General features: G+C 38.9%; 1 protein-coding gene across 5 annotated transcripts in view; it reads right to left on the reverse strand.

Moving 5' to 3' along the window:
- il1rapl1a (interleukin 1 receptor accessory protein-like 1a) overlaps positions 1-16,885 on the reverse strand; it is a 260,744-nt gene that overhangs the window by 21,439 nt on the left and 222,420 nt on the right. For all 5 annotated transcript variants that reach the window (XM_024286881.2, XM_024286882.2, XM_024286879.2 and 2 more), the window contains one exon: positions 4,926-5,058. In XM_024286881.2, coding sequence (XP_024142649.1) covers positions 4,926-5,058 — 133 coding nt within the window. The remainder of the gene's footprint in view (positions 1-4,925; positions 5,059-16,885) is intronic.

The raw sequence follows: 16,885 nt of genomic DNA on the forward strand, positions 1-16,885 counted from the left end.
TGGGAATAATTCATATCTCTCCGGGGAGTGGTGAGCACTTTGAAGCCTCCCATCTCACATAATCGCACTATATGAGCAAACTCAACTCATTGCCAACGAACTTGCTAGATAATGACTGCTTACACCTCAAGTGGAGATGATGGGCACCTGGAGTCTGAGCAAAACAGGGAGAAGAGAGGAAAACAATTTCAACAAATACAGCCGCTGGTAGTAGCAAGGTTTCTTTCCACATGTTTCCATTTTTGATCAAATCCCGCCTTCTTCTTCTCTCCATCCTCATGGAGATAACCAACAATTGTTGGGCATTCATTCTGCCTTCCTGCCACAGCTGCAAAACACCAACTGAAGCAGGTCAATTACCCATTGATTAACTCTTACATTATGTTGAGCCAGATTTGTTTTGCTAATTTATTAATTAATCGCTGAATTCTATGCTAATGTCCAGCCATCCATGCAACGATAACAGTGAGCAACCTTGTCCTGGTGGAGCAAATAAGAATTTATTTATTATTTCAAGAGAAGAACTTTTACTCGGTTGTGGTCCAGATCAACAATGGCTGAATCACAGAATGTCGCTGGAAATTGGAGGAGTGGCAACTGAAGCCGACATAAAAACAGGAGTGACGAGGAAGTGATGGTAAGTTTGGTATTCAGGGGATGAAAGCAGAAAGACAATAGTAGTGGTGAACACATTTTTTCAGAAAAGGGAAGAGCATGTGGTGACAGAGCATAGCTAGATTGCAAATAAAAGCAAGAGAATCTGGCTACAGAGAAAAAATATTGGCGCCTGAACATTAATAGCCGGGTGTCCCTCCCTCGGCTGCAAAAAAACAAAAACATCGTTTTAAGCTTTTGACCTTTTCCCCCGTTTCTTCTCTCTTTTATCGACGCTCTTTGACGTTTTTTTCTCTGTGACAAAAAAAGGCATTTTGTCGCTCCAATCAGCTGATTTACAAAGAAAAAAACAGCCTTTCGCCGACGTTTTCTCTTTAGGTAAACGGTTGTAGTTATGCAAATTTGAGCACTTGTCAATAGTGACTTGAAAGAAATAAAACAATTAATGTTCTCTCTCATTTGAAGCTCAACTTGCACACTAAACTGCTAGACAGTTACAGTTTATTCATATTTAAAAGTTTAAAAAATACTTTTTGAAAGGCTTTCCTAAAGTTTAGGAAATTTACGCAACCGGCTACAGTTACGATTTCTGCTTCTGGCTACGATTGATTCTGGCACCACCTTGCATGTGACCAGAGGCCCCTCAATAAAAGTGGTGTGTAGAATGACTCTGGTGGTGAGGAAGATGAACAGAGTGATTGAAGCTGGAAAACAAAACACCAATGGAACTAGGTCATTAACTCATTGATCAACTCTTACATTATATTGAGCCAGATTTGTTTTGTTAATTTATTAACTAATCGCTGCATGCTATGCTAATGCCCAGCCTTCCATGCAACGATAGCAGCGGGCAACCTTGTCCTGGAGGGACAAATAAGAATTTATGAGCTCAGGTTAACAAAAAACAAAAAAAATTCACCCAATCAATAAGCTGAAAGTAAGGCAAATAGCAGCCTGCAGAAAGTGTCTCTCGAGCTTCTCTCAAAGATCAGTAAAAAGAATAAACCTTCCAATGTGCGTTAAGGAAGCACATACGTCTCGTTTCATCCTGAAGGCAAAGGGCTTCATGGAAAGCACATTAGTTTTGAGTTCAGTGCGACTAAGCTGTCTGCGCTTGATAAAAGTAAGATACAGGCAGGATGTGAGAATGCTGAGAGCGCAGGAATCAATAGCAAAAAGTGTATAACTGGAGATAATATTGATCCTCTGTGTGAAATATGGATATTAATTATTGAATACAAGACCCTTTTGAGGGGAGGAATTCTGTTGTTAAGGAGCGCTGGAGGGAGGGGGAATAAAGCTTTGGTTGAAGATTTTGATTTGTTTCTGTTGTGATTGTGAACGCAGCTTTCTCACTTGCCTCCTCAGTGGCTCGTAAAGGTTTATTTTTCTGGTTTTTGACATTTTCTTTTCCCGACACCTCTCAGTCTTTTCTCTCCTTCCTGTCCTTTTCTGCTCCCATTTGCATGCTGCCATGTACTGGAGGTGCAGTGAGGGAGATAGGACCAGCGTTATGAAAAATGGCAGCTGTTAACCAGCTGACAGCCCTGTCCCGGCTCTGCAACGTCCTCGCCAAACAGCCTTAATGGGAAACAAGCGCAGGGACCGCAGAGCGGACTCGTTCCAGAGGGTTGAGACGTGGAGATGGGCCTGTTTAGAATCCCTTAAAAGTGAGGCTCATTGGAACAGGTTTTCAATTTAAACAACAATAAGACCGCCAGGAGGCCGCAGGCTTATTTAAAGTGGGTTCAGCAAACTTTTAAAGAGAGATGGGTTCTGACATTTGGCTCTTTCTTCTAATTTTGATTGATGGTGAGCTTAAATAAGTAAACAAACACCTCTTAAAAATGTAGACAAAAAAAAAGGAAGAAGTTGTTCAAGAAGAGCATTGAACTGAGGAATTTCACAAATAAAACACCAGTAAGTCAGTGAGTTTGTGTTATTATCATCTTGTATATTTGTAATGATCTCTGGATTTGTTTCACCCATTATTTTCTGATGTACTAACTTTTGATTCCTGTTAATGATTGTTTACAAGATTGACAAATCCTGCAGGAAAAAAAATTCAAACCAAAATCGATATATTTGACATAAAAGAAAAAGGAATGTGGGATAAAGCCATTTTTTTTAGCCTACATTGATAACTGTTTGCATGACAAACTTTTATTGAATTGCTGTGTGATATAACCCTTTGCTCTAAATTTTACAGTCTTTGTTGGGATCTGGACCTTGCTGTATTTGAATAATAACACAAAAAAACAAAGCTATATAGATTGTAAAAAATAATTTTCCCACAATCATCTAGCATTGCCGTTTGTTGCTAACAGATCTGTATTTTGTTAACCTGTATCTGCAGTGGCTGGGATTGGATTGGTCCATGAACACTTCACCGGAAAAAAACAAAAAACTATTCTGCAATCTAGTTTTTTTCTAAAAATATACACTTTTGTAGCCATAATTTCTATTCGTGATCATTGTGAGTATGTGTTTGTGATGGTGGTAGTGGGAGGCTTTGACGTTACTAGAGCTTAAATGTGTGCATTAGGGGCTTGTTTTCTGAATCAGTATAGGGGTCTGGCGGCAGACAAGATGGCGGCTCAAACGCATTAGCCGGGGTTCTATAAATCCTTCCTACCCGTGATCTTGTCCTACCTACACATACTGCACATGCGCAAAGTGAAAATACATCATCTTTTTCAGTCTTAGCGGACTGCCCATAAATCTGTGCTACCCCTATAACTTGTGCTCAGGCTATGCTGCCTCGCGGTAAAGCTGTACCCTTAAAGGGTAACCAAACAGGGAATGTAACAGTAAAACTTTAAAGCTGCTTTTCAGCAATATGCAACACAATACTAATACAAAGTAATTTTATAATGGTGCAAAGCCGCTTTTCTCCACGACAGAATAAGCTGATTTACGTTGATCACGTTAAGAGTTGAAGCTAACTGCAGTCAACCGCTACATTTAGCCCTCCAAACAGAGAGTTATAGAAAAATAGTGTCTTCAAATTGGAACGACACTCCCACTTGATGACATCATCAAGTTAGAGCGTAGCTAGGAAAATACACAACATTATCAGTTTTATCATTTTAAAAATTTAAATATAAACTTCTGTGCTTGGAGGCACACCCACATGAAGAAATGCATTTCTCTTCCGCAGCTCAATGACGCGGATCACCCTCTCGGCGGAGGGCTTTGTATCCCTCATTAAAAAAACTAACATGGAAAGCCTTACCCCTCAAAATGCCCCTACAATTGTAGGGGTAGGGGGTTGTCGTAGGGACAGGGCAGGGGTCTGCAAACTTTAATGCTAAAAGAGCCATTTGTTCAGTGAGAGCCAGTTTGTTTACCAAATTATTGTTTAATTATGTTTTCGTGACCACGGTGACATTCATTTTTAAAGGGCTGTTTTATACATTTACACCTGTTGATTTAAAAAGTGTTTTCTAAATTTAGCTTATTTTTCTGTTAGTAGCACAAAAGTTCCTTTCAAACTAAAATACAATCTGTATCAAATCAGATCCTCTTGTTCACTTAAACTAAGAAAGTCAAAGATAACATTTTCTATCAATGTGACTTTGATTTATTTCGGGAGTGGGTCTTCTTAAGATTTAATTTATAGCAAAAACTTTAAAAGTACTTCTGTTGATGTTTTACCACACACCTGTTTCATACACTCCACATAGATGTGATCTTTTTTCGAATGTGTTTACAAAGAATGTCCGCTGCATGAATGGGACTCCACTTATAACCCTTCGGAGCTTAGAAGCTGTTTTTCCTCTTCCTATTATTAATGAGCTTCATACAGTTCGGAATGAGCCTCTGGTAACTTTTTCTCCACCGTCTCTACGGCGGTGATGCATGCTGCACAGGGAATTGTCCCCCTGCAATGTTTCTTTGCCCTCGTCTTCTTCATTTCGCCAGCTTGAGGCAATTACTTAGCAGTTTATTGGGGTATATCCCTGCTTAACTCTTGCAAATGATAGTTTCCTCTTGCAAGCAGTTTTTTTTTTTTTCCAGAAGTAATTTCAACTTAAAAACAAAAGCATACAAAATGAACTATTATGTGCAATATATTTTAAATCTTTGGCAAAGTTTATGATTTAAAATGAAGCAGTGGGCTGAAAACAGTAAATAAAACAAGGAAAATGGTTCATTTAGAGTTTTCTATTTGGAGCTAATGGACTAAAACAGACAAAGCTATTGCTATCATCATTTTAGATTTTTGTGCAGCTGCTGCTGATCCCTCATTACTGCCAAATGCAGTGCAATGAGCTGAACTGCAGCTACTTTATTTATTTAGTCCTTACTTGATGTCGCTCTCCTGGATCCTCTCTTCATCCAGGTCCTCAATAAACTTCTCCCCCTTCATCCAGTAAATAAGCGGGCTGGCGTCGCCGCTGTAGCCGAAGAACGCTCTGCACGTGAGGTTCAAAGGGCTTCCTGCAAAGAGAGAAGAAGACAATCAGACTCTTTCTGTGCTGCAGTGCAAACATGGAAGTCTGCAACTTTTGTGATTTTCCGCATTAAAAAAATGACAAGTTTTTGTTTTGCAATCTATGTATCAAATGATAGCCAAGTAATCACAGGCACAAACTCAAATGATGCACTGCGATCAAGAAAATATAACTAACAGTGATGAACACATGAGGGCACTCATGAGTTACTTAAAATCCCCAGTGAGTTTGCTTCAATGAGTACAATATGGCAGGAAGAGTTGCGTGCAGACAGATGATAACATTTTTTTATTTTTTTTTTATTTTTGGAGCTTCTGCCGGTATGAAGGTCAAGAGTCAACAACTGCAGTTTGCTGAGAGTTGATCTGTAAAAGGAGGAGCAATTGTCTCTGGGGACTAAACGGAACTGTTGCTAACTGGATGAATGATCCTAAAGGAGAATTTAGGAGGGAACAAAATAAATCAGAACACGTTTTAGCTAAATTGGCACATTTCAGATGTATTAAAGCAAAAATTATATATATATTTATATATATATATGGGGGGTGTATATATATATACGAATATATATATATATATATATGATTTGCATTTAAAACGCACCTCCTTGCATGTATTTAAATGAATGAATATTTCATGTTTACTCAGAATTCTGAGGAAATGTGGTCTGAAGAGGCTCTGGCTTAAAGTAATCACATGCTGTTAACTTACAGTTGGCCAATTTGGCATCATGTAAACAACAGGGAGGCTCATCAGGCAGCAGAACATACTGTACACTGGCGTAGAACTTTGCTACATAGGGGACTAACGATGTTTAAAGTCTTTCAAGCACAAACTGAATAACTTCATCTCTCTCTCTCTCTCTCTCTATATATATAGTGCACCACATTAGAAAAACGCTGCATCCACAGACAACAGCCATGTGCTCCAGCTTTATCACTTGTCACTAACCGCGTCACATGTCCTCAGAGCAACAATAGCTTGTTTGTTGAAAGACTGTTTGCGTTTTGAAGCGAAGGCTGTGTCCTTTTGCCGCGTCCATGGCCGACGCTCGGCTTCAAACGATTTTAGCGGGTCATTTGCGGCGCAGGGAAAGATTCAAGGTGTGTAAGGGGAAGCAGGATGGGTAGAACACCCCGGAATGAACTGCGAGTCCTCTGTGAGGAGCAGGGGCTGACATTTCCAAAGTTCAACAGCCTCTCTCAGCTTGGTATTTGTGCACAGTCGGGCTCTACAAAGACTACACGCTGTACTTACAAAACAGGAACCTGCTGCCAGTCATTGCAGGCATGCACGTGTGCGCTGGTGCTGCACTTTCACATCAGGTTAGAAAATTACGTTTTGCATCTATGAGCCTCGAAAATGTTCATCTGTTTTACAGCCTTGTCTTTAGTTTATCCTTTAGATCAATTGTAAACTAGGAAAGTCATGCTACCAGCATCCGCTACCCGGAGAGGCGGCTTCCACTGAGCTGCCTGGGAATCACAGGAAACGCTTATAGCCTCCTGCTGTCTCAGTCTAATCCCTGCATGCTCTCACATCAACCTGTGTTATGGCTTAATATCAGCGTCTGACAAACGTCAGCTCCTTCACTTTAACAGGATGACTTACAGAGCTGGTCAGTGGGGTCCTAGATGGTTCTTTTCTCTCTAATTAACTGCTCTCTAGCATGCTTAGCTTCTGCAGTACTCATGGACTGCAAGGACAAGATTCTTTTTACACTTCTTGTTTCTTTACTCCGTGTTTGAACAAATATTTCCCCCCTGCCACATACTCAAAAACGCACCAAGTACCTGGTGAAAAGAAATGTTATTAAATGTGAACCCCTCCCAAAAAAGAGAAATATGATGACATCACAGTGGGAGAAGCCACAAAAAATGTATGGGGTCAAAATGGGGCCAAAATCTCTAATAAGGAAAAAAAAATGCACTAACAAAGCCAAAATGCACGTATCGGGAAAATACAAAAGAAATCTTGAAATTATTATAGGATGGCTTTAAGATCTACAGCTTGGCGTTTGGTGGTAAAGTGTGAAATTTGGTGATCTTCACATTTTTCAACAATATGGGAAATAGACAATTTTTGTTTGAGTGATCGTCACAAAATTTAGCACAAATGCTACAAGGTTAAGACTACAACCACAACCCACATTTTGATGATATTTGATCTTGAGAAGATACCGCCATCTTGAATTTTAAAAAATAAATCACCTTTAGTATCTGCAACAAATGGAAACTCCCCCAAGGAATTTCAGCCTGTTGTGTTCTAATTCATTGAGGATAATTGGGAAGAAACTTGTGACAAAATGTTGGTTGTTAAAGTTTGTAGATTTTGAACAGCATCAGTGTGGCGGCTCACAAACCCTTCATGAACACTTTTTTTTAACCAGAATTTTTTGAAAATTGAATACATAAATCCTTGGCTTAAGCTGCAGGAACATATATAAAATTAGAATAAATAGGAATGTGGTTAAAAAAACTGCGCTGCCGAAGAAATCTAAAAGTTAATTTTGCTGATTCCTCTAAAAGTTACAGACGTGTTCGTCACACCCAAGCAACTAATACATAAAATGGTTTGCTATGGAGATAAAACCATATATATATATATATATATATATATACATATATATATTAAGAATTTTTAAATAATTTGTCACATGTAGCTCTGACCAGGTTTGCTAGGGTAGAGTGAAAGGGGGCGTGTCACCAGTGAGGGCGGGGTCAAAAGGAGGTGGCAAGGGTGGGGCTTGGGGGCCATTTAATGCTACTTGCAACTCTAACTTGTACCTGTTTTCAATAGTAGAAAAATACTACGTCATATTTAGTGAAAATTATTATTTCATGCCATCTTGGTGAAGAGGAATTTGTGTTTGTCTGGATTGAGCATGAACAAAACACATGAAGAATGCATATTATATTTGCTAAGTGTTGGCTCTGGCACATTTTCTAGACTATAATGTGCTTGTGTATATGAAAAGTGCGATTAGTAGCGCTATTAAAATCTGAAACAGGAACGGTAAACAAAGTGCATGAATCGAAGAACAGATATCCTTGAGTTCAGTGGTGAACTCTTTCCTTACCAGCCGTGAAGCTCACTGCACACGGCTGTGCATCATGACGTAAAACGGTGCAAAAAGGGGACCCCCCCCAGCAGTCAGGGGCTGAACTTCACTTAAAAATATAAATGTTTGAACATTATATTCAAATCAAATCAAAATTCATGTATAATCAAAGTGATTTTCAGTTAATAAAAAAAAGAAAAAAGGGGCGGGGCACCAAAAATCAAATTAAAAACCAATCCTCCCTTTGCTCCTCACAACAAGCACACACCAAGCTGGCAAACCCCGATTCAAAGGATCTCCATAAGCATATCAGAAGAAAGTTTGAATTAAGATGTATTTGAATATATATAATAAAAGGTAAACAAACACATGAATAACAAAAATAATTAATATAATGTGGAAAAAAATAGACTTGGTCAGAAAACACTTAGGTACCAAGAATAAATCAAATTTGCTGCAGAGGCAATTTGGGGTTCTGCATCTTGCCCAAGGACACTTTGACACATGGGCTGGCAAGGCAGGAAGTGAACCCAAAATCTTCCAATCAGGAGCTGACTGCCCTACCACGGCCACCTCATAGACACATTTCTGTATCAAACCAATATTTAAAGAACAAAACGTTTCGACTTAAAACCTTTCTTTTATCAATGCTCCCTCTTGAATATGCTTTTATCCGAGCTGGCACCACGAGGCATGAAGAATCTCCCTGGCTGACAGGTCTTGAAGGGCACTGGAGAGGGATTAAGTGTTTCTGGGTCTGTGTGTGCCTGTGTGTGCGCACGTCACTGCGTGTTGTTTCTGCTTCCACACATGCGTGGGTATGGAACACATCCATGTAATCTGTGTGATTGACTTCCTCCCCCCAGCTGAGAGTTTGTCACGGCGCCTGATGGAAATGAGCCTTAAGTCGCAGTCTTTCTTCATTTCTGTCCAGCATCTCGGAGTCTTTCTATGAGCTAATCATGTCAGTGGTTCCCCATGAAACCTCTGTGGAGAACAGCATCATCTAAGTGGAACTGAGGACAAAAAACGATGAATAAAACAAATAAAGAGCCCCAGACAGAGCTTTAAATCTATGGTTTAAATTCCAATCTTTCATAATCAAATATATAAAAGGGCACTTGTGAACTATATGATTCAGATAAGTGTCATTAAAGCATCAAAGGACCTGTACAATTAAAAAAAAAGTCTCTGGAAATGTAAAGAAAGAATTCCACTTATTGCAGCGATTTTCTCAAATGTGCTCATTACATCTCATTTGCTGGAGGCTGTGACTTACGAAAGTTATCCAATCATTGTGAGGTTACCAAGCAACCAGCTGAGTTTTGCAGGAACTTATCTCCAGTTCCACATCTGTGGAGACGTAGCTGCCAATTGCAGGAATTGCTTCACAGCAGGTAGAGTAGCTGGTATCCTTTAAAATTCACATGTATCCATTCATCTTTTTACTACATAGTAAATACTTGCAGCATTGGTTCAAAGATGTAAATATATATGTGACAACTTGCCTCTGACGTTGTCCAGGATTGTCATTGAAAAAATAGGAATATCAGCTTGTTAAAATCTAACACTTCTAATTAGGTGTGATTTAGATACGTATTGAAAAACCAATCGGGCAGTGCGGCGAAGATGAAACTTTGGTGATTTTATGAAGGAGCTGTACCATTCCGTATGATAGCAACTTATAATTTATAAGCTACAATCAAAACAGTGAAATAAAGAAAAACGAACGTTAAACAAAGAAAAAAGTCCAAAGCACATAACCTCAGAGTGAAATCTATTTCTACAGAGTAAATCCTCATCTAAAAATGTCGACAGCATGCTCCTCTTGTTGTTTTAAACTGCTGCATCGGTACATTCCATTGAGGAAAACAACAGTAGGACAATGATTGGTACATTGTTGAATTGTAAAGTAGGTGTTAAAAGGTCTTCACGGACCCATTGATGAAGTCTGCTCCCATTGGCTACCCGTCACCTGTCACCCAAACCCCCCAGACGCTCGACGTCAGACCCACAAACGCTTATTGAGCCATCTGATTGGTCAATTTATAACTCTAATAACTTGTGATAATGGAAAAAAATATTTTAAAAAATTAGGATTAGAAAAAAGAAGTTAATCAGAAAGCAGCAGAGGAAGAATGATTATTCTGACATATAAAATGACTGAGAAATAATTGTCTGTTTCTCAATGTAAGTCAATGGGACTTTGGCCTTTTTGCAACCCAGTGGTACTTCCTATATGGAACACGGAAGTAGGGGGGCTTGCTCTGTCCAGTTCTTTCTTACAGTCAATGGTAAATACCCAGCCAGCAAGACCAAGTGGACCTATATGGTTTAAAAGTGGGCATAAAATGTGGCCCCATCCCACATTGGATTAAGTGGGGACTCAGTGGGTAGGCTCGTTACGCTAACCAGTCGCCCGGTGGACAGTGGAGCTCGCTACAGCGGAGCTCCATAACTCAATACAGCGGAGTTCACTAACATCATTATAGTGGAGTTCACTAACATCATTACAGTGGAGTTCACTAGCTCACTACTTTGTTCCCCTGTAGCTCCACCCCTGGTTTTAACAACAAATGTTCTTATTTTTAGTGCAAAGTTATTCTTAGGAACTGTAACTCTTTAAAAACAGTAGCTGTAATTTATTATTATTTGTTTATAGATAATCTATGTTCTCATTTTTAGTGATTAAACTACCTAAAACTAGCAGTTGGTCCTCCAGTTGTTATGGTACCCCCCATCCCAAAAAAGAAAAAAAAAAATTGCATCAGATGATTATTAGTCATAAACCGGTCATCCAAACATAAAATACAGCGTGGTACATTTGTCACTTGAGCGAGTTTGGCTCTACTTCTAAGCGTTGTAAAATCTCAATGAAAATTGAAGCTGCATAACATATTGCAGTTCTAAGACAATAACATTTTCATATCAGGGGTTATTTTAAAAAAACAATATTACATCTGTAAGTAACTTTCATATTACTGGTTAGAAGATACAGATTTTTTTGCCCATATTGCAAAGGTATTGACATAAATAACACATTCTTAATATTGTCTCATTTTATTAATTTTATTTTACACAGTTTTTATCTTTTTTCTGACTATCCCTAAAGTTAAATACATAAAGTCATGTTGTTGGGGTTTTTTTGTGCTTTTTTTTGCTCGTTTTATGAAAAAATATTGAAGTAAAAAAAGGAGACGTTCATCATTCAGATTGCTGGTTGTCTGTGTGATTTGTAATCATAACTGCAACCTTCCTGGGAGGTTTCCCCTCCCACCTCTTACCGATGTTTGTCCGCTGTCTGGGCTGAAGATTTTTCCACACCATGCATCTAACGGCGACAGTATTCTGTCGTGAACTATAGCAGCTCTGATCTGCAGCTTTACATCTGCCTGTGTTTGGTTTGCCACTCAAGTTTGATTAGAAAACGTTATTTCACATCCAAAAGGCTCATGAGGAAGCAGTCACAGTTATGCACAGCAACAGATGGCGGTGGCAGAACATGCATATGCCATTTCATCTGGAGTGACCTAGCACGGGGGGCTTTTGTGAGTCCCTCTCTGTGATCCTTGTGATACAAAAAGAATTATTGGAAAAAAAAAATAAAAGAAAATAGTTTAGTTAGAAATGTATGTATTTTTTGGGGGGGGGCATTGATTGTATTTGAATTCCTTTTTTAAGCAATTGACCATTCATAAACTTTTAAAAATGCTCCCAAATGACTTAATGACTTGAAGGAAAAAATACTGTCAAAATTAGTTTTAGAAATCAAGTCAGATGATCGTATCAATTCCGTGAATGTTCTGCTGAGGTAAATGAGATTTTCCTCCACTCTAGGTTCATGTTCTGCTGATTTTTTCTGGATTTGGGCTAATGACTCCACACAGAGTTGACACTCACATTTACGCAGAAAAATCCTCCCCAGACGTTGCAGAGAAAGCCCTCCTCAGATTCAACCCAAACTGCAGTACCAGTAAAGTTGACTGGATATCAGTTTATGTCCAAATTTGTTCAGTATTTAATACTATGTATACTTTATAGGCCATTCCCCATTCAACTCCAAAATCCAGTGCATCAAAAAAGTCCCAGAAATTCTCTTTGCAAAACCAGTGTAAGAATGCTCACCACAGTGGTGAATATGCACCACACTGCATTGCTATTGAACATTTTGTCATTTGAATAAAATTATATTTAATTTTTGTAAATCGTCTCATTTTTAGAGCACAGTGGATTCATAAACAGTCTACGTGAGATGTTCATAAAAATTTTATATCATTATTATCCAGGTCTGTTATATGTGCCATACCGCTTGCATCTTAATATTGGTCTATTTTTTTGGTGCAACGTTATCCTTAGGAACTGTAATTCTTAAAACATTATTATTTATTTTTATTTTATTTAGCTATCTATGTCTATCTGTGTCGTCTGTGCTCCTGTTCTTGACCGTAGACCACGCCTCTGGCTCATCATTCCACACTTCGGAATGGGAGAGATTCCTGGTGGATTGTCTGAGCTCCAGTTTTTGGTTGTGTTCCTCACCTCCAGATTGTCATCTCGCATCTCAGAGTGGAAGAGATTCGAGCTGTGTCGTCTGTGCTCCTGTTCTTGACCGTAGACCACGCCTCTGACTCGTCATCTCGCACCTCAGAGTGGGAGAGCCTCTAGCTAGATCATCTGTGGTTCTGTTCTCGGCTGTGGACCACGCCTCTGGCTCATCACCTCGCACCTTGGAGTGGGAGGGTTTCCAGGTGGATCGTCTGTGTTCCTGTTCTTGGCCGTGGACTTTGCTTCTGGCTGGTCGTGGGAGTGGACCTCGCTCCCACCTGCCCCCCAGTTCTATCTGGATGAACACTATTCAAACATGTAGTTCTAGAGTTAGATAAGCTAATTCTTCTTTAACAGTCCTGGTACATCGCCTGCCTGTCCTGGGAGAGGATCCCCCCTTCATCTGGGCATCCCTAAAGTTTCTACTTTTTTTCTCCTGGAACCAGCTTTATTTTAGGAGTTTTTCCTCACCAATAAGGAGGGTCTAAGCGCAGGGACAGCCAGTTTAGTTTAGTCTTGTTTAGTAATCCACTATTGTTTATGTTTTATGATCGACTTTCTCCTTTTGTACAATTATTGGTATGAAGCCCAATGAGACAATTGTTTTTGTGATATTGGGCTGTGTACATAAAATTGAATTGAATCGAATGGAATTGAATTTTTACAGGTTTTCACTTCTTGAAAAGTGGGATGTCGAATTTTTAAAAACAAAAATGCAGTGAGCATGCATCCAAATTGCGTTAAAACCCAGAGCTCAGGATATAGTCCTTTGGGGATCAGGAAGTAGTGACGGAATGTGGACACAGCCTAAGTGAAGAGAAGTAGATTAAATTGTGCTTAACGAAGACAGAATTATTGTCATACTTGATCAAATAGTTGTCAGGCCCTTTTTATTAATGTCCTATAAACATGAATACTCTCCTCATCACTCAAAATATTTGTATATGCCCAGCGTTAGTTTTGTATAGAATACCAACAAGCTGGACAGCTTTTGGAAACTTATCTTAAAGGGTTTCTTTGATCTGTTCTAACACTTGCCGAGCTTTTGTACAACTGAGTGCTTTATCATCAACTACAGAAGAGTTTGACACACGAAATGCTATCCTCCAGGTTTGTTTATCCCTGTGTTTGTTGGAAAATCCATAAATCAATCGGACTGATTTCCAAAATGCATTTTAGTCCCGTCTTTTCAGCCTATAGATGATAAACATGAAACAGCTGCATAAAAGCGAGAACTCGGAGCTTCAGCTGAATATATCGACGTGGTTTGACATTTGACATTCAAGACTGACAGATGCCGACATCAAACCAAATCAACAACGTCTGCTGCTACCTAACCATGACCAATGTGAGTCACTTCATCCATCAACCATCCATCTTTTTAACCCCCTTTATCTGTTTGAGTGTCACGGGATAATCCACGTCCAGTGTAACTTGGCGTAAGACGTAAACAGGGGTTGGGAGGTATTTTCGTATTCATATTTTGGGGTGTGTATCTGGACCACGCCCCCCGTGAATAAGACTGAATATTGTATGTAAAGAATGTATTATTCTTTGCTAGAGGGGGCGAAGCAGAATACAGCCGAAAAGAGGACAAAACTTTCAGTTTGGATTTTGAGCCGGGAAAAAACGCTGGTCGGGCACTTCCTGTTGTCATAAAACCTTTACATCGTGTGACGACAGAAGCTCCGCCCTAACAAGTCCTTTCCATTTTTTTTTATGGACCCACGACCAACAGGGGACCAGGAAAGGTACCAGTCGGACCAGGTCAACGGGTCAATTTTGTAATGGAAATGCTCAAAGGTCCAGTCCAGCCCGGTCTGGACCGCTCAGTGGAAACGAGGCATTAGAGTACCCAATCAACATACAAAGCAGATTTCAGAGAAAATCCATACACATATGTACGAAGAGGCCATGCAACTTCACGCAGAAAGCTCCAGTCGGGATTTGAACCAGAACCTTCTTTCTGTGAGAGCTAATGTTAAATTTAACAAAATAATATAAAAATATATCCATAGTTTGTCTGTTATACCCTTAACATCTGAATGTATTTTAAGGTATGACAAAACTTTAATCACTTAGGTTTTTTCTTTTAAGTAGATGCTAAATTTTGATAATTTTAAAGCCGAAGTGGTTTGTCAAATATTTGCGACAATAGGCCTTAAGGGGTTATAGCAGAGAAACAGCAATAGTTTAACACTTTTCAGACGTATAGAGAACATCTCCACTCAGGATTTTCATTTGTTGCTGTAAAACGACAGATTTTGACATTATATTTAATAGAGATATTAGATTTCACAACAAAAGGAAATGTAGAAATTAAAGCTTAGTTAAAAAAAACATGTTAGAAATTATTTTTCTATTATTTCTGAAACACTTGTTACAATTCTAATCTCTAATTTTAGATACAACTTTTCTTCACATCTTCTTGATTTAGTAATTGCTATTTTAATTTTTTTTTAAATCTGTTTCGAATCTGTCTAATGCCCTCATGCTGTGTTGAAAAAAAATCAAGCCTCATATTCTTAAACTACTTTTTCAAATATGACAGCAATTTTAATTGGTTTTTATTGCAATTCATTTTTTCATTGATGGAAAAAACATTCTTTGCCACTCTAGACCAGAGCGCACCTTCATGTGCGTCATCGTAGTTAAATGAAACAGAAGGAAATAAAAACTATTTCTTAGTTTTGTGAAAAACCTTGACATTTTACAGTCCAGTTTGAAACTGAAAGTCATTTCCACCTTCAAATGTGGTCCAAACACCAAAGTGAGCTTCATAGTAGACATGTACAAGAAATCACACATTAATCGTCATCTCAACATCAGCGAAAAATGGTGGAAATAGCAACAAATGGTTACCTCAAATGTTTACACACATGCTAAAACAATCTTATGGCAGCTTGAAGAGTTTAACAAATCAAATAAAGATTTTCATGCATTTGACCAATCGCATCAACCCCTTTATGCTAGGTGCCTGCCTCTTATTCAGACCAGGAGTCCCCAAACTTTTTCTTGTGAGGGCCACATACCTGTTTTCTTCTCTGATGTTGGGCCAGGGTCGGTTTGTAGGCTAACAGAAAAAGTGTAACAATCACGCTGCAAGTGGAAAGAGAACACTGGGGCACATGTAGCGGGGGAGTAAAAAATCACGTTCTATGTTGGTCTCGATCATGTGACCAAGTCGGGAAAAAAAAAAAATAAAAAATCATGGCTCTGATATAGTTTGGGGGCTGGGCCGAATGTGGAGGTGGGCCGGATCTGGCCTGCTGGGGATCTTGATGTAGATGATGGTCATTTGGAGTATAATTTAAATTATGTTGACTTTTACTTTAATAAAATGTAATTTTTTTCTTTTTCCTTGTGCTCGTGCAAAGCAGGGCTCTCCACACTATGGCCCGCGGGCCAGATCTGGCCCTCCTACACATTTGGCCCAGCCCCCCAAACGTTATCAGAGACGCATCATTTTTTTTTTCTCCATCAAGACCCACATAGAACATGAGTTTTTATTCCACCCTTTTGCAGTCTGAACTATCACTGGAGAGGATAGACTATTTATCGGTTTCATTTTTAAAATGTTTTAGTATTATTTTTTTCTGTTAAGATTACAGAAATTATTTTTTAAAATTTTGACTTTGTGTAGCTTTCTGGAAAGACATAAATGTTTATGCTTAGGCTGTGATTGTTACACTTTTTCTGTTAGCCTACAAACCGACAGAAAAAATTCATTGCAATTTTGATTTCTAATATCGCACCTCATACAGTCTACTCGACCTCCTTTTTCAAAAAAATGTTGCTTCAGACTTAGTGCTTAATTTTTTTTCAGTGTTTAAAAAATGTTATTACACGCCGCTACTACAATGTGATTGGTTGATTTAATTCTGGTGTTGGTACTTGGTAAAAGAGCATTCCTGGGCACATGTCCAGTACACCATATATATGCACTGCATGGGGACATGTGACTGAAGGAAGGACAGACTAAACTGCAGTAGAATCTAACACATGCCCTGTCAGTCAACATTCTCACAGCTTCAGGTGTGAAAGAAGCCTGTTAAAGTGCATGTTACTTTAAAATCATTCTGGTCTGCTTACATGACCAATCAGAGACCAGCAACCTATAGACATAAATGCTGTGCAAAACAAGATTTAATTTGTGTGGAAATCAAAGTCATTTAAACGGATAGAAGTAAAAACATCACCGAGCTCA

This window comes from Oryzias melastigma, linkage group LG21 (assembly GCF_002922805.2).
Source record: "Oryzias melastigma strain HK-1 linkage group LG21, ASM292280v2, whole genome shotgun sequence".
NCBI lineage: Eukaryota > Metazoa > Chordata > Actinopteri > Beloniformes > Adrianichthyidae > Oryzias > Oryzias melastigma.